We start from the raw sequence: 25,067 nt of genomic DNA, 5'->3' as shown, positions 1-25,067 counted from the left end.
TGGCATGAGGTGATATCTGAGTGTGGTTTTGATGTGTGTTTCCCTGATAAGGAGCGACGTTGAACATCTTTTCATGTGCCTGTTGGCCATCCGGATGTCTTCTTTAGACAAGTGTCTATTCATGTTTTCTGCCCATTTCTTCACTGGGTTATTTGTTTTTCAGGTGTGGAGTTTGGTGAGCTCTTTATAGATTTTGGATACTAGCCCTTTGTCCGATATGTCATTTGCAAATATCTTTTTCCATTCCGTTCGTTGCCTTTTAGTTTTGTTGGTTGTTTCCTTTGCTGTGCAGAAGCTTTTTATCTTCACAAGGTCTCAGTAGTTCATTTTTGCTTTTAATTCCTTGCCTTTGGGGATGTGTCAAGTAAGAAATTGCTACGACTGAGGTCAGAGAGGTCTTTTCCTGCTTTCTCCTCTAGGGTTTTGATGGTTTCCTGTCTCACATTCAGGTCCTTTATCCATTTTGAGTTTATTTTTGTGAATGGTGTGAGAAAGTGGTCTAGTTTCAACCTTCTGCATGTTGCTGTCCAGTTCTCCCAGCACCATTTGTTAAAGAGACTGTCTTTTTTCTATTGGATGTTCTTTCCTGCTTTGTCAAAGATGAGTTGGCCATACATTTGTGGGTCTAGTTCGGGGGTTTCTATTCTATTCCATTGGTCTATGTGTCTGTTTTGGTGCCAATACCATGCTGTCTTGATGATGACAGCTTTGTAGTAGAGGCTAAAGTCTGGGATTGTGATGCCTCCTGCTTTGGTCTTCTTCAAAATTACCTTGGCTATTTGGGGCCTTTTGTGGTTCCAAATGAATTTTAGGATTGCTTGCTCTAGTTTTGAGAAGAATGCTGGTGCAATTTTGATTGGGATTGCATTGGATGTGTAGATAGCTTTGGGTAGTATTGACATTTTGACAATATTTATTCTTCCAATCCATGAGCACAGAATGTTTTTCCATTTCTTTATATCTTCTTCAATTCCCTTCATGAGCTTTCTATAGTTTTCAGCATACAGATCTTTTACATCTTTGGTTAGATTTATTCCTAGGTATTTTATGCTTCTTGGTGCAATTGTGAATGGGATCAGTTTCTTTATTTGTCTTTCTGTTGCTTCATTGTTAGTGCATAAGAATGCAACTGATTTCTGTACATTGGTTTTGTATCCTGCAACTTTGCTGAATTCATGTATCAGTTCTAGCAGACTTTTGGTGGAGTCTATTGGTTTTTCCATGTATAATATCATGTCATCTGCAAAAAGTGAAAGCTTGACTTCATCTTTGCCAATTTTGATGCCTTTGATTTCCTTTTGTTGTCTGATTGCTGATGCTAACACTTCCAACACTATGTTAAACAACAGCAGTGAGAGTGGGCATCCCTGTCATGTTCCTGATCTCAGGGGGAAAGCTCTCAGTTTTTCCCCATTGAGGATGATATTTATTAGCTATGGGCTTTTCAAAAACGGCTTTTATGATGTTTAAGTATGTTCCTTCTATCCGGACTTTCTCGAGGGTTTTTATTCAGAAAGGTGCTGAATTTTGTCAAATCCTTTCTCTGCATCGATTGACAGGATCATATGGTTCTTATCTTTTCTTTTATTAATGTGATGTATCACGTTGATTGATTTGCGAATGTTGAACCAGCCCTGCATCCCAGGAGGGAAGCCCATTTGATCATGGTGAATAATTCTTTTTATATGCTGTTGAATTCGATTTGCTAGTATCTTATTGAGAATTTTTACATCCATATTCATCGGGGATATTGGCCTGTAGTTCTCTTTTTTTACTGGGTCTCTGTCTGGTTTAGGAATCTAAGTAATACTGGCTTCATAGAATGAGTCTGGAAGTTTTCCTTCCCTTTCTATTTCTTGGAATAGCTTGAGAAGGATAAGTATTATTTCTGCTTTAAACGTCTGGTAGAACTCCCCTGGGAAGCCATCTGGTCCTGGACTCTTATTTGGTGGGAGATTTTTGATAACTGATTCAATTTCTTCATTGGTTATGGGTCTGTTCAAGCTTTCTACTTCCTCCTGATTTTGGAAGTGTGTGGGTGCTTAGGAATTTGTCCATTTCTTCCAGGTTGTCCAGTTTGTTGGCATATAATTTTTCATAGTATTCCCTGATAATTGCTTGTATCTCTGAGGGATTGGTTGTAATAATTCCATTTTCATTCATGATTTTATCTATTTGGGTCATCTCCCTTTTCTTTTTGAGAAGCCTGGCTTAGAGGTTTATCAATTTTGTTTATTTTTTCAAAAAACCAACTCTTGGTTTCGTTGATCTGCTCTACAGATTTTTAGATTCTATATTGTTTATTTCTGCTCTGATCTTTATTACTTCTCTTCTTTTGCTGGGTTTTAGCTGTCTTTGCTGTTCTTTTTTTTTTTTTTTTTTTTTTTATTTTTTTTTTTAATGTTTATTTATTTTTGGGACAGAGAGAGACAGAGCATGAATGGGGGAGGGGCAGAGTGAGAGGGAGACACAGAATCGGAAACAGGCTCCAGGCTCCGAGCCATCAGCCCGGAGCCCGACGCGGGGCTCGAACTCACGGACCGCGAGATCGTGACCTGGCTGAAGTCGGACGCTTAACCGACTGCGCCACCCAGGCGCCCCTGTCTTTGCTGTTCTGCTTCTATTTCCTTTAGGTGTGCTGTTAGATTTTGTATTTGGGATTTTTCTTGTTTCTTGAGATAGGCCTGGATTGCAATGTATTTTCCTCTCAGGACTGCCTTTGCTACATCCCAAAGCGTTTGGATTGTTGTATTTTCATTTTCGTTTGTTTCCATATATTTGTTAATTTTTTCTCTAATTGCCTGGTTGACCCACTCATTCTTTAGTAGGGTGTTCTTTAACCTCCATGCTTTTGGAGGGTTTCCAGACTCTTTCCTGTAGTTGATTTCAAGCTTCATAGCATTGTGGTCTGAAAGTGTGCATGGTATGATTTCAATTCTTGTATACTTATGAAGGGCTGTTTTGTGACCCAGTATGTGATCTATCTTGGAGAATGTTCCATGTGCACTCCAGAAGAAAGTATATTGTGTTGCTTTGGGATGCAGAGTTCTAAATATATCTGTCATATCCATGTGATCCAATGTATCCTTCAGGGCCCTTGTTTCTTTATTGACCGTGTGTCTAGATGATCTATCCATTTCTGTAAGTGGGGTGTTAAAGTCCCCTGCAATTACCACATTCTTATCAATAAGGTTGCCTATGTTTGTGAGTAATTGTTTTATATATTTGGGGGCTCTCATATTCAGCGCATAGACATTTATAATTGTTAGATGGATAGACCCTGTAATTATTATATAATGCCCTTCTTCATCTCTTGTTACAGCCTTTAATTTAAAGTCTAGTTTGTCTGATATAAGTATGGCTACTCCAGCTTTCTTTTGACTTCCAGTGGCATGATAAATAGTTCTCCATCCCCTCACTCTCAATCTGAAGGTGTCCTTAGGTCTAAAATGAGTCTCTTGTAGACAGCAAATAGATGGGTCTTGTTTTTTTATCCATTCTGATACCCTATGTCTTCTGGTTGGTGCATTTAGTCCATTTACATTCAGTGTTATTATAGAAAGATATGAGTTTAGAGTCATTGTGATGTCTGTTTTATGTTTGTAGCGATGTCTCTGGTACTTTGTCTCACAGGATTCCCCTTAGGATCTCTTGTAGGGCTGGTTTAGTGGTGACAAATTCCTTCAGTTTTTGTTTGTTTGGGAAGACCTTTATCTCTCCTTCTATTCTAAATGACAGACTTGCTGGATAAAGGATTCTCAGCTGCATATTTTTCCTGTTCATCACATTGAAGATCTCCTGCCATTCGTTTCTGGCCTGCCAAGTTTCAGAAGAGAGATCTGTTACGAGTCTTATAGGTCCCCCTTTATATGTTAGAGCACGTTTATCCCTTGCTGCTTTCAGAATTTTCTCTTTATCCTTGTATTTTGCCAGTTTCACTATGATATGTCATGCAGAAGATGGATTCAAGTTACATCTGAAGGGAGTTCTCTGTGCCTCTTGGATTTCAATGCCTTTTTCCTTCCCCAGATCAGGGAAGTTCTCAGCTATGATTTCTTCAAGTACCCCTTCAGCACCTTTCCCTCTCTCTTCCTCCTCTGGAATACCAATTATGCTTATGTTATTTCTCTTTAGTGCATCACTTAGTTCTCTAATTTTCTCTTCATACTCCTGGATTTTTTTTATCTCTTTTTCTCAGCTTCCTCTTTTTCCATAATTTTATCTTCTAGTTCACCTATTCTCTCCTCTGCCTCTTCAATCCGAGCCATGGTCGTTTCCATTTTATTTTGCAGCTTGTTTATAGCATTTTTTAGCTCCTCCTGACTATTCCTTAGTCCCTTGATCTCTGTAGCAAGAGATTCTCTGCTGTCCTCTATACTGTTTTCAAGCCCAGCGATTAATTTTATGACTATTATTCTAAACTCACTTTCTGTTTATATTGTTTAAATCCTTTTTGATCAGTTCATTAGCTGTTGTTATTTCCTGGAAATTCTTTTGAGGGGAATTCTTCTGTTTGGTCATTTTGGATAGTCCCTGGAGTGGTGTGGAACTGCAGGGCACTTCCCCTGTTCTGTCTTGAATAACTGGCCTTGGTGGGTGGGGCCGAAGTCAGGCCTGATGTCTGCCCCCTGCCCACTTCTGGGGCCACAGTCAGACTGGTGTGTACCTTCTCTTCCCCTCTCCATTCACTGTGGGGTGGCGTGGCCTGTCTGGGCTACTTGCACACTGCCAGGCTTGTGGCATATTCGGTGAGGTGGATAGGCAAGGTGCCCGGGGGCAGGAGGGGCAGGCTCAGCTCACTTCTTAGGTGATCCGCTTCAGGAGGGGCCCTGAGGCAGTGGGAGGGAGTCAGACCTGCTGCAGGAGGTGTGGCTCTGCAGAAGCACAGTGTTGGGTGTTTGCGTGGTGCAAGCAAGTTCCCTGGCAAGAACTGGTTCCCTTTGGGATTTTGGCTGGGGGATGGGCGAGGGGCATGGAGCTGGCCAGCGCCTTTGTTCCCCGCCAAACTGAGCTCTGTCATCCCGGGGCTTAGCAACTCTCCCTCCTGTTGTCCTCCAGCCTTCCCGCTCTCCGAGCACAGCTGTTAACTTAATAACCTTCCTGATGTTAAGTCCTGCTTGGTGTCTGAACACACTCCCTCTGGCCCCTCTGCTTTTGCAAGCCAGACATGGCGTCTCTGCTTGGCCTGCGGGCTGCCCCTCCGCCCCGGCTCCATTCGCCAGTCCATGTAGCGCGCACCGCCTCTCTGCCCTTCCTACCCTCTTCCGTGGGCCTCTCGTCTGCGCTTGGCTCCAGAGACTCTGTTCTGCTAGTCTTCTGGCGGTTTTCTGGGTTATTTAGGCAGGTATAGGTGGAATCTAAGTGATCAGCAGGACGCGGTGAGCCCAGAATCCTCCTATGCCACCATCTTCCCCAGGTCCTCCTGTTTTTTTAGTTTCTATATCATTTATTTCTACTCTAATCCTATTTGTTGGGTTTGAGTTTTGTTTGTACTCCTTTTTCTAGCTCATTTTGGTTGTAAAGTAAGATTGTGTCAGATTTTTTTCTTGATTCTTGAGATAGGCCTGTATTGCTATAAACTTTCCTTAGAACTTCTTGTTGCCCTCCAAAGATTTTGGACCATTGTAGTTTTTTTAAGTTTTTGAAAAAGGAAGAAAACGATAATAGAAGGAATTTTTGGAACATCAGGAGGCAAGGAAGAACAGTAAGAATAAAAATATGGGGTCCAATTGGAATATCATACATCATTTATTTTTCTAGTGTATTCTAATATGTGACAGACAGTTTTTTGGTCTTACTTTGAATCGCATTTTAATAAGCTTCCTTGGTAGCAGCCTTTGAGTCTCATTGCTGTACTATAGTCAGGGGAGATCTTGAGCACACCTCACTGACCCAAAGGCTACCCTACAACTCAGCAATAGCACTACTAGGAATTTATCCAAAGGATACAGGAGTGATGATTCATAGGGACACATGTAACCCCAATGTTTATAGCAGTGCTTTCAACAATAGCCAAATTATGGACAGAACCTAAATGTCCATCAACTGATGAATGGTTAAAGAAGATGTGGTTTATATATACAATGGAATACTACTTGGCAATGAGAAAGAATGAAATCTTGCCATTTGCAGCAACATGGATGGAATTGGACGCTATTATTCAAAGTGAAATAAGTCAGTCAGAGAAAGACAGATATCATGTTTTCACTCATATGTGGAACTTGAGAAACTTAACAAAAGACCATGGGGGAAGGGAAGGGGAAAAATAGTTACAAACAGAGAGGGAGGGAGGCAAACCATAAGAGACTCTTAAATACAGAGAACAAGCTAAGGGTTCATGGGGAGGGGGATGGAGGAGAGGGGAAAATGGGCGATGGGCATTGAGGAGGGCACTTGTTGGGATGAGCACTGGGTGTTGTATGTAAGCAATGAATCATAGGAATCTGCCCCCAAAACCAAGAGCACACTGTATACACTGTACGTTAGCCAACTGGACAACAAATTACATTTAAAAAAAATAGAAAGCAAAAAGAACAAAAAAAAAAGGAAGAAGAATGCTGACTGGGAACCTTCTCATGCCTGCATAGTAGGTTGTAATTTTCATCCCAAGTCTTGCTGGTTAAGGGCCCAACAAGAAAGAGAAGGGACATTTAGTAGGAGTTCTGGAGAAAATTTGACAAAAGCACCATTCACAAAGGTATAGGCAGGGTGAAGGCAACAATAAGGAATGCTAAAGCAAACAAGAACTATCAAGAATTGAAAAGTTTTACTATTCTTGAGAAGGGGGATAGAGTACATCTGATAGGAGAAATAGAGACATGTGGTACAGGTGAATCCAGCCACGCCACACAAGGTTCTGAAGAATGGAGAAAGTAGAAGATGACACACTCAAGGTTTTACTCCCTCCTCTCCCAGATATGCTGGTGCCCCCACTGGCAGAACTGAAATGGAAGGGACCAAGGAACAAGGATGAACTGGATGATAGAGTCCCAGCTCACAGTGGAAGGCAAGAAGGATGGAGAATAGAACTGGGGGAATGGTAAAGGAGGAATAACCAGCTCTGTTGTAAGAAAAACACAAGAGAGAGGACCTAATTAGCAAACAGTACCCTGGGGGAAAAAAAACCTAAAAAACAAAATAAAACGCTTTTGTACCAATATACATGGACAGTACTCAGGACTAAATTTCTGGCATACTTTAAAGAAACATTCAGTATATTTAACTAACCAATACTGTTAGTCTCGTTTTCTCTTCAAAAAGCCACTTCTAAAACCCAGTAGGTATATAATGGATGTGATTTCAGTTGTAAGATTTCTAATTCCAGTTCAGTTTTTCTGGCCAGGAAATTTATTACATAAAGACCTCCAAGGTTTGTAGAAGAACATCCTAGCATTAAAGTACATAAAAGCTAAGTAGGTCAAAAGATGGATTCTCCTTGCTCTGATAGTAGGATGATCAGACTTTTAGGCCAACCACCAATAAGATCTGCATATAAATCAATAGCTTTACTACTATTATACCAAGAAATGATCATTTCTTTTCTCTTGCAGAGAACATCATGGGAATGCTATGCAGCCATCTGTCAAGGATAACAGTGGTAGCCATGGCTCTCCTATCAGTGGAAAATTAGAAGGCATCTTCTTCAGCTGCAGCACTGAATTCAATACTGGGAAACCACCCCAGGATTCACCTTACGGAAGATACAGGTTTGAGATTGCAGCAGAAAAACTTTTTAACCCCAATACTAACTTATACTTTGGGGACTTCTACTGTATGTACACTGCTTATCATTATGTGATTCTTGTTATTGCCCCTGTGGGATCACCAGGAGATGAATTTTGTAAGCAGCGCCTTCCTCAGCTAAATTCCAAGGATAATAAATTTTTGACCTGCACAGAAGAAGATGGGGTGCTGGTTTACCACCATGCCCAGGATGTCATTTTAGAAGTCATTTACACTGATCCTGTGGATCTTTCTCTGGGCACTGTAGCAGAAATCACTGGTCATCAGCTCATGAGTTTGTCTACTGCAAATGCAAAGAAAGATCCCAGCTGCAAAACCTGTAATATCAGTGTTGGACGTTAATGCCCACTTTTCTTATTCTTACTCAGTCCCTTTTCTTCCCTTAGGAGCATTGATCCTCTGTTGTCCATTCTCATCACCAGATGTTTTCCACTGAAGCATGCACATGCCGCTATCACCAAAAGCAAAGTGCCATTTTTCAAATTTCATTCAGAGCCGTTCTAGTGTTTCCTATTCCCTGCCCTTCCCATTACTTTCAGTGATGAAAGTTCTCCTCTGACACTTTATTGCCTAGATGCTGCAATGTTTTTATTTTTCCTTTATGCCAAACATAACAAGACAATTATATAAATGCTTTAGCAAAATACAAAATAACAGCTTATAAATGGTGTTTAAATATGCATTCATTTTAATCTACTGAACAAATATTGGGATAACTGCAAACCGCATGAAAGGGTGTAATTGCAGCATGAGTTAAATCTTGAAGCCTAGAATTGTCAACACTTCCAACTTGTTGTTTGACAGTGTTATTTATGTTATTTATATTAGCTAACAGGAAACAACTATTGTGTTTCAACATAATAAATATAATAGAAAAATATTTTATTTGTATTGTTGTATAAAATATTTACAATCATATAGAATATATAGAGTTACATTTTAATAGCAATTGTATACATGTCATGAAACCATTTCCCTTATCAAAGATGTAGTTTGTAAACTTCAAATAGTTGTGTATCTGTCCTGTTACAAGTAGATGACTTCAATTAAACAAATTTATGAAGGACATCATTCTGATTCATAAAAGTTATAAAATACCAGGTAAATACAGAGAAAACAGTAAGCCTCTGAAATACTCTACTTCTGAAAGTCAATATTCTTCCCACCCAAACTATATGAAAATGTGAATTTGTTCAACATCATGCTTAAACATTACAGAAAACAGAAATACAAACATGGTTGTTACAAGAGAGAAAATGTTGACCTCTTATTTTTACAAAGGCAAAATAATAAACGCATGTTTTAGTACAAAATAACACAAAACCATATGCACTAAAGTTGATGAAGCAAATAAAATATTTAGCTTTCTTTTCCAAGGTGTCAGCAATTTACAGATTTTGTGCAAGATGAAGAATACCTACAACTCATGAGAAAGCTTTGTGACTATACAAAGTACAGACTTTGGAACATTAAGAAAAATGCATATTCCCAATGGAAAAATAGTTATATACTCTTATAGTAAACAAAAAGATTAGCAATCATAACTATGATCACATTAGAATTATATACTGCAGACCACGAATCTATCCCAAAATACCTATTTTTAAATTTTAATACAATAGTTTACTTTAATATAAACATCTGTCATTATAGACAAAGTTAATTCACAAAGTACATGCTATCAGAATGAACTTTGGTAACCAGAAATGTAAAATCTAAAATAACAGGTAAAATCTGCTATTTTTATATAGAAATAAAAAATTAGCAGTGACACATTCTAGTATGCTTTACTGATAGCCTAGCAGACTTAAGGGACAAGGTAGATTTTTTTATCACTTAAAAATCTATTAGAAGTTTTAAATATATTAAATTCTTACTAGCCATATTCCTTCCTACATAAAAAGAAAAGTTTCTTTCCCTCCTTATTGATTTTTTAAAAATCATGCTCTTTTCCACACTTTAACATAAGCAGTTTTTGGACACAAAATAGACTTTTCCTAACAAGTGGCCCACTGAACAAGTATTATTTAGATTTGATAAAATATTAAGATGGTTTTTGAAATAATTATACTGACCATGTGTTTTCTCCTTGGCATGGAGCAATTTTTCCAATTATATTGTTAGTATATTTCCCCCATTTAACTCTTCCATCCTCATTTATAATTACACTTGCCATCCCTTCTTAAAAACAGCTAATACTACCACTAAAGTGCTTTGATTCTCAGTATGTCAAAACTACTTAGCAAGAATGTCAGAGGTAAAGAAACTTGGCCTTATCCTGGTTGAAAGTGAGCACAAATATTTCCTGAACCTCAGATGGTTTTGGCCACATCTTGCTTGCTGATGAGGACCTCTAATAGTCTCAGTTTGGCTTTTATGTGCTTGTATTCATAGTACTCATCTGCCATCGGTATCCTATCTTCCTTTTGTGGACTTCTGCAAAACAGGAAAGACTATTAGCTCATAATAAATCAAGTCATTAAAAATCCTTTTATAATTTTTACATGAGAAAGTACAGGGTGGATGTTTCCACTTGGCTTTTGCATCATGTCTTTTTTACCTTCCCTTCCACCTTCACACTCTCCCTCTTTCATGTGTTATTGGATTTTTATATAATAGAAAATGTCATAGGTGTTTTGCAGATATATGATCCAGTGCTCAGACATATATCAATGGAGCAAGTAAAAAGGTCTGAGGAATAAAACAAAAACCACAACTCAAGGCATTCTTTAGTTATTCTACCGTTACTCATGCCAAAGTCCCATACTTGTGCAGAATGTCCAGCCCTGACAGTCAGAATTGTTCAAAATTCAACCTAAAAAACTACATAAATTAAAAGAATGTATAAATTTATTGTTATAGGGGAAAAAAAGCTCATTGGCTATCTTATAAATATGAAATATTTCCAAGTTTTTTAAATTATAATACCTATCTCTGCCAATGTGTAGTAGAATCAAGGGGATGTTTATGGATTGAATTTATGGGAGTCTGAATTGCAGTGGTTCTCTTTGCACACTAATTCTAAGGCTACACATCTAAGCACAGTTTATACATCTGCATTCTAACTACTATGTGTTCTTGCCATTTACTTTGAAGAATGTTTGGGTAACATCTGGAGTTAAAACCATTCCTTCCCACAAAAACATGTTGCCAGGATATGTTTTCTAAAGAGTAGTAATTGATTCAGGATCTTAGATGGCCCTTGTCTCCTTGGTTGATAAGATGACCAATTGCTTTTAGAACATTTTCACTCATGACTTTGAAATATAAGGGGTGGAAAACAGATGAAGTACCACAGTTGCTACTGAAAATAAACACTAATATTAGTATGGCTGAATATAGGTAAATCGCAAGCACTTGATGTTTTACCTATAGTTCCTTCTATTTTCCTAGTACTGATAAAAGAAATATCTCTCACAAATAAAAAAAATAGTGAAAGTATAAAGATTTCCTAAGAATGTAGTTATCTACTTGTGACACACCACTATACATTGCCCTGGAATTTCTAGTACAGAACTCAGAAGAGTACACAAACCTAAAGACAGGGTTTCTATTAAATATTGCCTAAGTTATTTAACAATTCCTTTGCCTCCATTCTGTATTATGGACCAACCTTTTATCTGGGAATTTAATACCACCTTAACTTGTATAAACATATATAAGTGAAGAAATGGTCTAATTTATAGGGAAACACTAGTAATCCATCATGTAACTTTTCCCTGGTCCTGCATACTCCATTTTGGCTGATAAAGAAGAGTGCATTGGCCAGAATGAAAAATTTTGCTAAGTATTTCCTGAAGCAGTTTTCCCATTATGTAAAACATGCTAATGTGCTTAATACAGTTCCTGGCTCAAAAATATTAATGTCATATCTATATGATTAATCCTTTTGCTTGGCAAATATTACCAAGAACATTTATAGTAACTTAAACTTTTTAGTACTCCATTTGCATGGTTATTTTACCATATGGATAGGATTAGGACTTCCTAATAAAATGTTTTAGGAGAAAAGATTAAGATCCATATTTCCTACCCATTTAACCCTTTGATTTTAGTTGTAATCCACTTTGTTTGTAATCCACTATTAGCATACTGGTGGGTGAGGGGGATTCTCAAAATTTTTAGACTCCTGGGTTCATATAGGTAAAAAAAAATGTAAATGTAAAAGCTGTATGGAAATTCTGTAAAGGAAAAATAATGGAAATGAAAAAAGAAAATGAAAAATTATGTTTTATATTCTAAATTTAACAGCCACATAACATTTTTCAGTAGATTAGTTAACAGCAGAAAGGTAAATTTGGAGTCCAGGCCGAAAACAAACTGGATTACATCTGTATTTGCTAAGTACAATAAGTTTCTGACTTAATAGGTCAAATCCTAGTACACAGCTCTGGAGGACTGAAATGGAGAAACTGCTAAGAGGTGAGTAGACCTCTTTCAGGGTGTTTTAGAAAATAGTCCCTTGTCCATTAGGTCAACCCTCAGTCTGCTGAAATGGAAGAAATCACGAGAGGCAGATACATACATGGAGAGGAATATCAAGGGGCCAGTGTATCACTGACTCCCACCTCTGCCACCTTAATAACTTTGTGACTTTGGGAAAGTTACACCTTATTATTTTTAATACTGACATCCCACATGACAATTATACCTTCCCAAAGTATTCCAGGAAGTCCAGTCATTTCATTGTACAACCATGGAAACAGGCTGAGGATAGGCAAATGATTTTTCTTCTTTCTCTTACATAGATCAATAATCCTTAATCTCATGATATATGTACATACATACACACACATAATCCTTAATCTCATAATTATATATATATATATGCATGCACATATATAATACATATATATATATAGTACATATAAAAGTTATATATACATTGACAATATAGCCAAATTTAGAGGAAACTGATGGAGTGCACATGGAGACTTGGGTTGACAAAAATAGACAAATAGAGGATACAGCTAAACATTTATTTAAAGGATAGAGAGAATAGATATGAACTTTTGACCAAATCCTGAAAATAAATAATTAAGGATAGATCCTGAAGTTTAAAAGATATATTTAAAGCAAAGGAAGAATTAATGAAGTGGGGAATAATTTGTGAAACTAATCAAGAACAAATTATATGGGTTAAAAAATCAAATAGATTTCTTAAAGTTTTAGATAAATTCAATAATTATAAAGAGATTTATAAAGCAAAGTTAGGAATTTTTGCAATTCATCTTTATTTTTTTAAAGCCTTATGTCATACTTGATGGCTACAGCCTCCCATAAAACATACCTAATAATGGCACTATTAGAATGTTGCATTAGATCTCAGTCACTATTGAAATTATTTATATCTTTTATAAATTCACGTTCCTGCCCAAAACTCCAGCTCATTCTTAATGATAGTTCCCTAGGAAATACTTGCTTAAAAAAAAATCTTTGCCCAACTTACCTTCCCGTTTGTTTAAAAAATTGTTCTTCAAATTCTCTTAAGGCTTTCCGAAGTCTCTTCTTGTCAGCCCTAGTTTCTCGGAGATGGTCAAGAAGTACAGGCCTATACCAAGTAAAATATGGATTTGCCATTACTAAACTCTGGCATAATTGAGACATCATAAAATGATTTATCTATTCAGCAAATCATACTATGATACAGAAGGGTTCTGCCTAAAAGTATCTTTTGAATAAATATAGTACATGTAGAACCTAATCATAGGGAAGCACATAAGCAGAGAATGAAAACAATGTCATAGGAGAAGAGAAAGAACGAAAGGAGAGGAGAAAAAAGGCAAGCTGACTGAGTGACTAAGTCCATTACAAAATGTGGTTAGGGTGAGGCACCTGTCTAGCTCAGTCAGTAGAGCATGTGACTCTTGATCTCAGGGTTGTAAATTCAAGCCCCGCATTGGGTGTAGAGATTACTTAAAAATAAAATCTTAAAAAAAAATTGGAGTGTGGTGAGGGTAATGACCATATGAATGGATGAGGGAAAAGGAGACATTTTAAAAGAATACTCACTGGTATTTGGTGATAGACTAGACTTAAGAGGCACAAGAGGAAGAGAGTTTAAAACAAGTTCCATCCTTAATGTAGAGTATGGGGAAAATGGCAAAAACCTTGGGAATGAAATTAGACCCAAAGTGAAGATAGAGTTACACTGAAAATTCTACTCACTTCATTCTACTAAGACAAAGCATATACTTTTAGAGCAGGAATTTTTATCTAGGGAACTTGTGCATTTTTTCAGAGACTGAACGCCCTGAAATTATACATTGACATTAAAAAAAATATTCTTAACACCCCTCAAAAGCTGCTTAAGAACCAAACAACCAACAAATAAATGAAGGAAAGGAAAGAGGAGAGAAAAAAGAAAGAAAACAAGAGCAGAAGGAAGATGGATTTTCTGCTTCCAAATGGGTTACTTCTCTGAGCCGAAGTTGTGGTACCAACTGATTCTACAAACACACTAAAATCCCAATTTACAACTTAGTCCTTAGTCTCACCTCATATATGTGGGTGGATTCCATACCTATCTTGAGGTATACACTCACCACACTGTAATACATGTTAAAGGAAATCTCATAATCTGGCCTATAACATACAAACCAAAGAAAGTGAAATGATGAAGAGAAATGCCAACTACTAAATAATGGTAATGATAACAATAATGATAATACTAATGAAAATACAAATAGCTCCTGAAGGGCCATTAGGAGAAAAAGGGCAGCTCATTTACTGAAACCCAAGGTGATTCCCAGGCTAGAGAAACCATCTTATCTAAAGGCCCTGACAAATGTTGAACCACATGGGACCCCAATTCCTTTTGGTCTAGCATTTTCAAAAGACAGCTCTGCTTCACACACTGCTGAGAATTAGACTGGTGCCAGAACCTGCTGAAAAGGTATGCAACTAGAGGAAACTGAACATTAACATTTTTGGCATCTTTAGGACCTTATTGAGAGTGTTGGTTCCTCATGGCTTTGTCTTCTCAATTCTCCAATAAAGAGAACAACCAGATTATGCTTTTAGGCTGCTCTCTGGTAGGTTGCATTTTTTAGAGAATCTAACAGCTCTTGTGAATTTTGTAGGCACATGTAAGGTATCTCAGACTATAAAGAGTTAAAAAGAAACTCCATATTTAAGATTCACACTCACATAGTGGCCTCATGTAAATTGGACATGGATAGGGCTGGTTGTTTGGTTTCTTTTTTTTCATCTGACAGCAGGACCCTAATAGGTTCCGTCTCATTAGAGAAGGTGAGGTGGTCGCCAGTAGGCAGGTGAGATGCTGGATCTGGCAGAGAAGGTTGTTGGCTTCCCTGTGGACAGTCTTCATCAGAGTCTTCTTCCTCCTGCTTATCACAAGCAGAGTTAAATGAAGTCACAAAAATGCTAAGTGACTCTTGAAGCAAAAACAGGAAGAGGAACCATAAATAGACACCATGAAAAGAGTAGGTGATCCCTGTACCACTGAAAACCCAGAAGGAAACAAACAAGAGTGACTCTTCCTCAGTTGCATCAAAAAACTTACAGAAGTTAATGATCAAAGAAGCACCCCATCCCCACCCAATGCTGGGCTAAAATGCTCAGCAAGTTTGTCTTTTTGCTGGACCAAAGAGGCACAGAATCTAGGATATGGTCCCATTCTTGGCTGCACTGCCTACTAGTTCCTCCCTTTCACTCAGACCTGGACCCCAGCTTCACAACAGTTACATGGGTTAGGATGAAGTGGACTTCAGACACCATTTGTTATTCAGAAATACCCCAAATCAGGTCCTGGTGTGGGCCACATTCAGATATAGAGGATAGTCAGAAAATTGACAAATTCAGGGAAGAGCTCTATGAAGGCCAAAGCAAAATGGAATTACTCCTTAACCTGTTCTGCTAATACTTACCACAACCAAAAGAATTTTTTGCAAGGAAATCTGAAAATCATACCCCATTTTAAACCATGCTTCTTTAATGGGAACATTTTAGAGATTATGAATCACTATTGTGTTTGTCTTGAAAATTGTGAAATTATAAATGTAGTCCAGCATACTTAAATGTATATTTGTTAATGTTTATTCCTTTTTATACTGATATCTTGAGCAAGTGACTGTTTTAATATTAATGGAGTAGGATTTGTGGTGCCTTTCTAGTTCTGTATTCCCATAAATCATTCTTTATTAAAAACAGTCTAGCTCAATTTTAGTAGCCATGTTTTCTATTGAAATAAATCTTATGTCTTATTCAGTGATGGTCAAATGGTACCAAAAACAAATGTTGCATTTGTATCAAGGAACATGTAGTCAATTTTCTTATTAAAGAAGAAAAATTAACACACGGAATAGAAAGACTCTGTGTGGTTTAGCTGTGTTGTAAATTAGATGATGAAATTGAAATTCATCAGTTGTTCTCCTCATCCAAGAAATTAAAGCAAATATTAAAACTGGCCTCAAAAATGCAATTGCTGGGCACCTGGGTGGCTCAGTTGATTAAGTGTCTAACTCTTGATTTCAACTCAGTTCATGTTCTCATGTTTTGTGAGTTTGAGCCCTACATTGGACTCTATGCTTACAGTGCAGAGCCTACTTGGGATTCTCTCTCTTCCCCTCTCTTACCACCCCTCCCATGTGTGCTCTCTCACAAAATAAACTAAAAAATGCAGTTGCTATATATTCCTGTTTCATAATAGTTTTAATTATCATCCACCTGTTAAGTATGATATTTGGCTCAAATATCTATTTCTACTGTGTGAAATAACAACTGACCTTTTTAGCAGCATATACTGCCAAGAAGCCTTCTTTATCACTGCCATAGTGCTGCCTCCCTACTTAAACAATACCAAGCACAAGTACAGGTTTCTAGTTAATGCAAGCATGCTGACTTACAATTGTTGGAATAAGGGAAGGTGTTGACAAGATTTGCTTGATAATTCTGTATCGGTCATAAAGAGGCTTTATGAGGTTCTTGTCTTGCTTAGCTACCTGAAAAACATGAAATTAATTATTGTTCCTTTCTCAGGCAAGAATGAAAGCATGTCAGTATTTTTAGCAGGCAAAAAAAAAAAAACAAAACAGTTTTGAAGCCTCAAAGTAAGGGATTAATAATACTATAATGCAACAGTAATTAGAAAAAGGGAAGACAATTATAAGATACTGTTTAAAGCACATGCCAATTTTCTTCCAGGAAAAGTTTCTTAAAGGATAGGTCCAAGTTTAGAAAGATGTTTTTAAGGCTTCTGAAGGAATCCTAAATATGTAATGGTAAGAAGCCTGTCATTTTACTTCTTCATTCTTAAAAAACAATATGTAGACCTATTGATTTTTCTTCTGAAACATGTATTTTATATGGATCTTCATGATTATATTCACAAACACAAACTTTGTACAGGTCTTCATCACAAGCTTGAAGTATATACTAGGTTACTGGCTAGCTCTGCCACAAACTATTTTTGATATGACAATTAACTTATTTGAATCCTTATCTTACCTGTACAATAAGGAGGTTGGAATTACAAAGTTCCTTCCAACTGAAAGATTTCATAAACTCTTGGTCCAAATATGTATTCTCCTAAGCACTATTTTTAACAGGTCACACTGTGCATAAAAATTTAAATAGCTTCCTATTTATCTATCAATCCTCTATTTACCTACCCACCACCACTATCATCCTTCTCTCCATCCAAAGTGACCATCCAAAATGACCAAACCTCTGCTTGCCTTGGTTTTCCTCCCTTCTGTGTATCCTACATTAATTTGCTATATGTTTACTACACACAATTTTTTCACTCTGGTCAGATGGTTCTCACTAAGCGACTAGCAGGAAGGAAACAGGAGAAATAGCACAGAGAAAATCACCCAGGTATCTTTTATCAAAGTACACACACCCAAGGTGCTCTCTGGATCTCTGCCTTCCAGATCCCACAAAGGGATCCTGAAGGAAAAGAACATGGCTTAAGTATGTGTATTTTTCAAACTTCCTAGTTATTCACATGTTACCCTACCCCTGTCCCAGTTGAGAACCGTTCTGGCCCACATTTAGCTCCCTTTTCTCTGAACTTTTCTATCTGATTATCTGGGCCTTAACTATGTACTGTGTTTCAGATTTGTCTGCCCAAATGAGTTAGAAGTTTCTTGAGGACAAAAATTATATCAGATATTTTTAAAAATTCTCACAGTACTCAACACATCCCCTTCCCTGCTATAAATATATCAACTCAGGTTTAAAAACAAAAGTACCCTAATTTTTAACAATCTTCATATAAATTCCATAGGCTATAACCTAAGAACTTTCATTTTCAGTAGAAAGATAGATCACCTCTCTCTGTAGAAGCCATTTAAGTATTGGTTAAGTAACCACAAGACCCTTTCGTTTTCCAGCCTAATAACATCTTAAATATTTTCCTAGTCATGATACATCTTGCCATGAAAAAAACAAACCTTTTATCTATCTTATGGGGTTTTAATAGGTAATAGAGAAAAAAAAATCTCAATCCAAGTTCAGAAAATATGAACAATGTTTTTTATTCAGTATCTCATTGGGACTTATATTTCATAGAAAGCAACTTCAGAAAAATGATGTATTTAACTATTATTAGCATCTCTGTACAGCAGTTTGATTTTTGTAATTTTATTTATTTTTACTAAATTCTTTGGATTCTAGAAAAGCTAAATTTTGTCCTAAAAGGAAAATAGTGACCAAAGAGCAGCTTAGGATGATAAATGCCATATAGAAGAATATCGTCCAAAGATGCCAGATGAAAATCAGGGTCCATGTACAATGTATGCACTTATCTTTCACTCTGATTAGTTGATTTTACTCTTAGAATAATTACCAAAGTAATCCCTTGTATATGCTTTATATAGAAACTCCAAAAGTACACATAAAACATTAGCCGCAATAGTTACCTGCTTGGGGATGGGAGACCTCTAGAGCTAGCAGATGGAGTGGCAAAGAATCTATTTAATGTGTGGCCATTTGTATTTTCTTTTGAACTATGTGAGATAGTATTACCAATTTTAAAAATTGTTTTATTATTTAAAATGACAAGTAGGCAAAATAACTTGATGGGATCTTACTTTTTGTGCCCTTTACTTTTATGTTGCCCTCTCTGCAAGGTATAACAACCAGTGGGTATAACAACCTACTAATCACTATATTTTCATTTTATTTTTTAAAATAAAATGAGTTATATATATATTTAAAAACCTGCTTTCCTCCTCAAAGATGCTGCAGTTAGTGAAGGGCCAGAAGTAACTGCCATTACTCATCCAGTTAGTAAGTTGTGCCATGCACTTGATACCACCTACAGTTCTGGGAAAGGGCAATAAAATGGGTATAACATGCCAGCACCAATTCAGGATTTTTACAAGAAATGGACATAAATAGGCACCACAGTCAGGGATGACTCATTCACTTACAGTGCTCAATTTGTGCCATGCACCTGATACCACCCTACAGTTCTGAGAAAGGGCAATAAAATGGGTATGATGTGCCAGCACCAATTCAAGATTTTCACAAGAAATGGACATAAATAGGCACCACAGTCATACCTAAGGGATGATTCATTCACTTACAGTGCTCAATGAATAGATACCCTGTGACCCAGAAGTTATTACCTCCAAAAATCATCTATAAATAAAAGAGGAAGAAAATTACCCTATAGCAGTATCTGAACTGACAAGGCAATGCTGTGGGATTTGTCAGCTTTAGTATGGACTCTGACTAAACACCAAATGTGAAAATTTCATAAAGTTCTCTCTAGAAAAGAAATAATTCTTCATCTTAGAAATTTTAATATTTACAGTATTTTCAACAGTAAAGCAAGGACCCCAGATGAAAATAATCTGTCAATTTGAGTGTAAAGAAATAGAACCTAGTCAGATAATCTCAAGTGCTAATGAGTTCACTGAGGATCCAGGAATAATATAGCTACTGTGGAAATTTGCAATCCTCCCTTGGCTGCTTCTGTGGTTTTTGGACTCTCCTGTAGGAACCACCTGATAGCTGACTAGCCACTATCAGGTTTGGTATTTTAACTCCCCCCCCCCACCCAGGAACAATACTACAGCTTTAGATATTGAGAGCTACATATTCCACTACAGATGCTTTCTATTTAAAGGGCCTCACTTTAGCCTACTGCAGAGATGCTAGCTTTATCTGAAGGGGCTTCTGACACTTATTATACAGTTTAACAGATACTTCATTTAAAATAATAGAAATAGCCATTTAAGCAAAGATAACTTCCAAAGAACTCAAATATGTTTCTCTGATCTTTAGACTCTCTGTTCATGTGCCTATTAGACTTAGATGTCTCAGTAGGGTGACCAACCATCCCCATTTTTCCAGGATGGGGTATTTTGAAAGACATGAAATTTTTAGCATCCAGGAAAATCCAAGGAAACCAGGGATGGTTGGTCACTGTATTCCTCAAAAATATTAAAGTGAACGTGTTAAAAACAGAACCTCTTAATTTTTCACTCATCCTGAATCTGTTCCTTCTGTAGTTTTCCCTATCTCAGTAAATGGACCTGTCACCATCTTGGATTCTTCCTTTCCTTCCCTCCTACCATCCAATGATTCAGCACATCCTTTTGATTATACATCCAAAATATACTTTGAGTATGTCTATTTCTTTCCATCCCCAAGGCTTTCATGCTAGTCCAAACCACCCATTTCATCTTTCTCTATCCAGAATTTTCCCCTGTGATTTGTTCTCCATGCAGGAATAACAAAGATCTTTTAGGGGCACCTGGGTGGCTCAGTCCGTTAAGTGTTCAACTTCAGCTCAGGTCATGATCTCGCAGTTCATGAGTTCGAGCCCCCCGTCGGGCTCTGTGCTGATAGCTGAGACTGGAGCCTGCTTCAGATTCTGTCACACACACACACACACACACACACACACACACACACCCCTCTCTCTGCCCTTCCCCTGCTCTCTCTCTCTCTCTCAAGAATAAATATTTTTAAAAATTTCAGAAGTATCTTTTAAATGTAAATCACACCATATCACTTTCCTGCTTTCAATGACTCAACAGTTTTCCAATACTTTAGGTAGACTTAAAAGGTACTATGTCAGGGGCCCCAGTCTGACTTTCTGACATCTCATACCATCCTGTGCTCTAGCCCTCAGACCCAGAAGTCTAAGTACACACAATCTTTTCCCTCAAGGCCTTCATATTGGCAGTTCCATCTGCCTAAAATGATTTTTGCTGCTCTCTTGGCCTGCTGATTCTTCATTAAATGTCACCTATTGGCCTTCCTAGTCACATTATATAAAGTAGAAAGCATACCCATTATTTTCTATACTATCTGTTTAATTCTTTGCACACTACTTATCAAAATCTTTAATAATTTTACTTATTGAGCTGTTTATTTGTTGTTGTATCCCAATTTTCAGAAGTACATGAGTTTCATCAGGGCAGTAACCCTCATAGCTTCTCTATCTTATTATATCCAATATGTATCATACCTCACAACACATTGTTGTGCCTATTATGGCACTCAAATATTTTTGCAAATTAATGATTGCCCACCAGTCACCAGGCATCTTTCCTTATTGTCACAATAATTATGTAAGTAGGTATTATCTGTATTTTATAGATGAGTAAATTGAATCTCAGAGAACTAATTCACTTACTAAGTATACATGGCTAGAAAGTGGCTTATTGAAGCATTGAGTCCTGATCTAAGTCTACTCTACCAATCCTAACTCATCCCTCACTGCCCTAATCAAGTAGAACATAGAATTAGGTGTGTGTGTGGGGGGTGTGTGTGTGTGTTACCCACTTATCCGCTGACTATCATAAAAATCCAGAATCTTTGGTGGGGTGGAATGAGTTGGCCAAGTGGATAAAAACCTATTCACTTCTTACAACATAGAATTGTTTTTTTTTTTAATCTAAAAGTATTTCATAAAAATAGAGGTGGCCAAAGGCCCATTTCTGCTTGTACATCACAAGTCTCCATGTAAAGAACAAGTCCAGGGGCATATGGTGAGCCTTTTGGGATTTGGCATATGTTGTCACCTATGATTAAGACCATATAATGTGCAATATAACAGGTAAAGTCACCATTATTATCAATAATACTTGATTCCAAAGTTAAATATGTTAGTTCATTCATTCATCTGTCCATTCATTCAGCAAACATTTATTCAATACCTACTATGTACAGACACTGTAGGATCATGAGCTACAAATAGCTATTCTACTCAAGAGGTCTAAAGTATAAAATGAGAGATAGAAAATGTCATACAGCATAGTTAGGGCTATGATATGCAAGCTACAACTCTTATTCAAGAAATTAAAGGCAATCATACCACTTTTAGAGTTGATACAGAAAGGACTACAAGGAAGGTTCCTGGTCATAAATGAAATGTAAGCATAGATGTACAGGATGAGAAGATGTGCAGGATGTGAAATCTTTCACAAAGATTTCAAAACTAAGATGTCTAAAGACTTCAGTCTAAAGACTAAAACTGAGGTCTTTAGACATCTTTTTACCTAACACTCTCTTAAAAAGCGTACCTATCTATCTTATAAGATACTAAACCATTTTCCTTACTATGTATACCTCATCCCAGCTGCATTATTTTTTAAATAAAATATATGGTAAAATGGGATTGTAATACTAGTCTTGGGTTAATTTGATAATTTATTAGGGGAATAAGGGAGAAAGTAGATATAATACACCCTAATATCTTTGCTATCTGCTTCCTACCAGCATGCAATAGTATAACTTCCAGAATAACATTCTGGAATTAAGTGGCAACACCTATAGGTCATGGTCAATAACTTGCTAGGAGGTCACCTGACTGAAATTCAGAACCAGTCTCCTAAAGATGTTTATGTAGTGCCAAGTGCTCTTACAAATTGGTCAAAACCATAATCTCTCTGGAATCCTATTGAATGTTGGGACCTGTGAGGATATGGTGAGGTACCTTAGAATCCTCCTGAGCAGGAAGTTGCTCTGTCTTCTCCTTTAGGCATGTCAGCACAGTATCAGGAGTGTCCTCTCCAGAGGAGCTTGGCTCAGGGCCCACAGCTTCTGGCTTCCCATTCTCTCTGGGGACTGCAGGTTGCTCACAGGACAGGTTTCTAGGTGGGTCTTTGGGAGCACTCCCTTGTTCTTCTGACAATTTCAGCTTTAGTTCTAAGAGAAATGCCATGAGTTACCATGAGCAAGGGGGACTCACTGGGCTTAAGAGCAGAGAGCCTTTCAGAAATTCCCACCACTGATGTGAAGTCAGTGGAAATGGACACTATTGCTGATAGCTTTCCACAGGGCAAGGGCAGCCTTAATAACTAGAACCAACAGCATATCTCCTACTCAGGTGTGAAAACAAAGGGCTCTAGAGACTGGGATCTTATGGAAGTTGAGGGTTATGTGTAGAAGTCAGTCAGTGGTTTAAATTTCAGAGGATGAGATCTAGAGGAAGATGGTACCAGGCCCTCAAATATTTCACCCAATACCTACCCCAACACCTGGAATTCTATACTCACTGGTTCATTTACTTGAGTTTTGAAAGTTTTGTGTCATTAAGAGCCCCTGTGTAAATGCAAGCACTTCTGTAAGGCTTTACACATGCAGACATCTGAGGAAATACAGGAGGGATAGGATATGAGAGATGGGAGTGCAGCCCCAACTTGACAATTTTGTCTAATGTCATCTTTTAAAATCCAGGATTCACCGTTATTGCAATGTGTTTCTATATAAACCTAAATAACTAAAAGTAAAAAAGCAACTTGGGAATTATCATGGAATTAAATTTCAGAATATGCTAAAGGGTGGCCACTTATATTGATTTCTCAATTACAGAGCTCATTTTCTTTGTTTGATGTTTGTTTTTTAGTTACACTCTGGTGTGATGTTTAAACATTGCATATTTTATAAACCTGCAACATCATTACAGTTTAATACCACTTTGTTCAGATTCCCTTCCAGTTCCTTATCACCTTTGGAAAATTTACAAATTTGGAAAAATTTCCACATCTAAGTATTGAAATAAGAATGTGGAAAGAGAAGGAAAATTAATTTTTTATAATATTTTAAAGTTTCTTTATTTTGAGAGATAGAGAGAGAAAGAGAGAGAGAGAGAGAGAGAGAGAGAGAGAGAGAATCCCAAGCAGGCTCTGCACTGTCAGCACAGAACTGGATGTGGGGTTCAAACTCATGAAATGTGATATCATGACCTGAGCCAAAGTCAGACGCTTAACCGACTGAGCCAGCCACCCAGGTGCCCCAGAGGAGGCAAATAAATTTTTATTGGTAAATACCATAGTCCTTTTAAATGGATTTTAGAGTTAATTAACACTCATATCATCATCATAATCTCCAGAGAAAGAAGAAAGAAGAACACTGGATTAGGAGGTAAGAGCACTGAGTTTTATATCTAGCTCACTACCTCCCAGCTACATAAATTGTCTCTATCTCTGGACATAAATGTCTTCATATGTACAATGGGGTATACGGAGTAAATGATTGTTCAGGCCTTTTTCTAACATCCAAGAATCCAGTAACCTAGGGGGAAGTTAATACTCCACGTGTTGAAATGTTCCTGGCACTGAAGTGAATCATTTCTCTTTGGAGTCTGGAGTTCTTCAATCTCTTTGTAAGGAGAATTATTAGATGGGGCCAAATAATGAAAGGGACCCAGGACCATTTATTTCAAAATGGAGCCTCCAATCTACGTAAGAGATGAGGTTAAAGAGGGCACAGGTGGAAAAGAATAAAAAATATCTTGGAGCAAATTATCTATTTTAACTGCTTCCTTTATGGAAAAAGAGACTCTTGGCTGGCACTTACCTTTAAGTTGTTTACGACCTTTAGCCAAATCATTCATCCATTTCAGGACTTCAGGATTAGAAGTCTTGTCACCATGTGAAGGCTACAAAGGAGGGGAAAGTGTGGGTGGAAGGGAGGGAGGAAGGGAAAGAAAGGTAAGAAAGGAAAATCAAAATTTTTAGACAGCCAAGACACACAGAGATGGTTCAGAAACATATAAATCTGGGAGAGAAATTCATGTATGAGAACTTCCAGATGATAGAGTTAGTTCTGAAAAACAAAGCAAACATTCTTGAACTCCTCCACACTTTTGTCCTTTCCATGGGCATTGTTCCTAAACATGCCTGGTCACTCATCACTTTTCATATAGCCTGTCCATGCCAGTGTCCCCTACAGTCTGACCATCAATCACCCTGTGGTCCACTCACACCTCACATGTGGTTGCTAGGCCATTCTTCATATCAGCGCAAATGACTGCACTGATACAAACCAGTGCTTACTCCCTTGCCTGTACTCACAAACAAGGTTTATGACCAAAACTTGTCTGGTTTATACTAACA

At 37.4% G+C, this 25,067-nt stretch overlaps 2 protein-coding genes across 2 annotated transcripts in view; one reads left to right on the top strand and one right to left on the bottom strand.

Annotated features, from left to right (window-relative positions):
* The window catches only part of PHYHIPL (phytanoyl-CoA 2-hydroxylase interacting protein like), a 106,788-nt gene extending 98,590 nt beyond the window's left edge, over positions 1-8,198 (top strand). The window contains exon 5 of the mRNA XM_030335008.1: positions 7,551-8,198. Coding sequence (XP_030190868.1) covers positions 7,551-8,085 — 535 coding nt within the window. The 3' untranslated portion in view covers positions 8,086-8,198. The remainder of the gene's footprint in view (positions 1-7,550) is intronic.
* A 1,442-nt stretch (positions 8,199-9,640) lies between these two features.
* The window catches only part of FAM13C (family with sequence similarity 13 member C), a 165,865-nt gene continuing 150,438 nt past the window's right edge, over positions 9,641-25,067 (bottom strand). Inside the window, 6 exon segments of the mRNA XM_030335007.1 lie at positions 9,641-10,179; positions 13,193-13,294; positions 14,893-15,089; positions 16,611-16,706; positions 22,664-22,875; positions 24,529-24,610. Of these exon segments, the coding sequence (XP_030190867.1) occupies positions 10,056-10,179; positions 13,193-13,294; positions 14,893-15,089; positions 16,611-16,706; positions 22,664-22,875; positions 24,529-24,610 (813 nt within the window). The 3' untranslated portion in view covers positions 9,641-10,055.

Source organism: Lynx canadensis, chromosome D2, assembly GCF_007474595.2.
Source record: "Lynx canadensis isolate LIC74 chromosome D2, mLynCan4.pri.v2, whole genome shotgun sequence".
Classification (NCBI taxonomy): Eukaryota; Metazoa; Chordata; class Mammalia; order Carnivora; family Felidae; genus Lynx; species Lynx canadensis.
The sequence above is the reverse complement of the archived record's forward strand: the minus strand, read 5'-3'. Positions and strand labels throughout refer to the sequence as shown.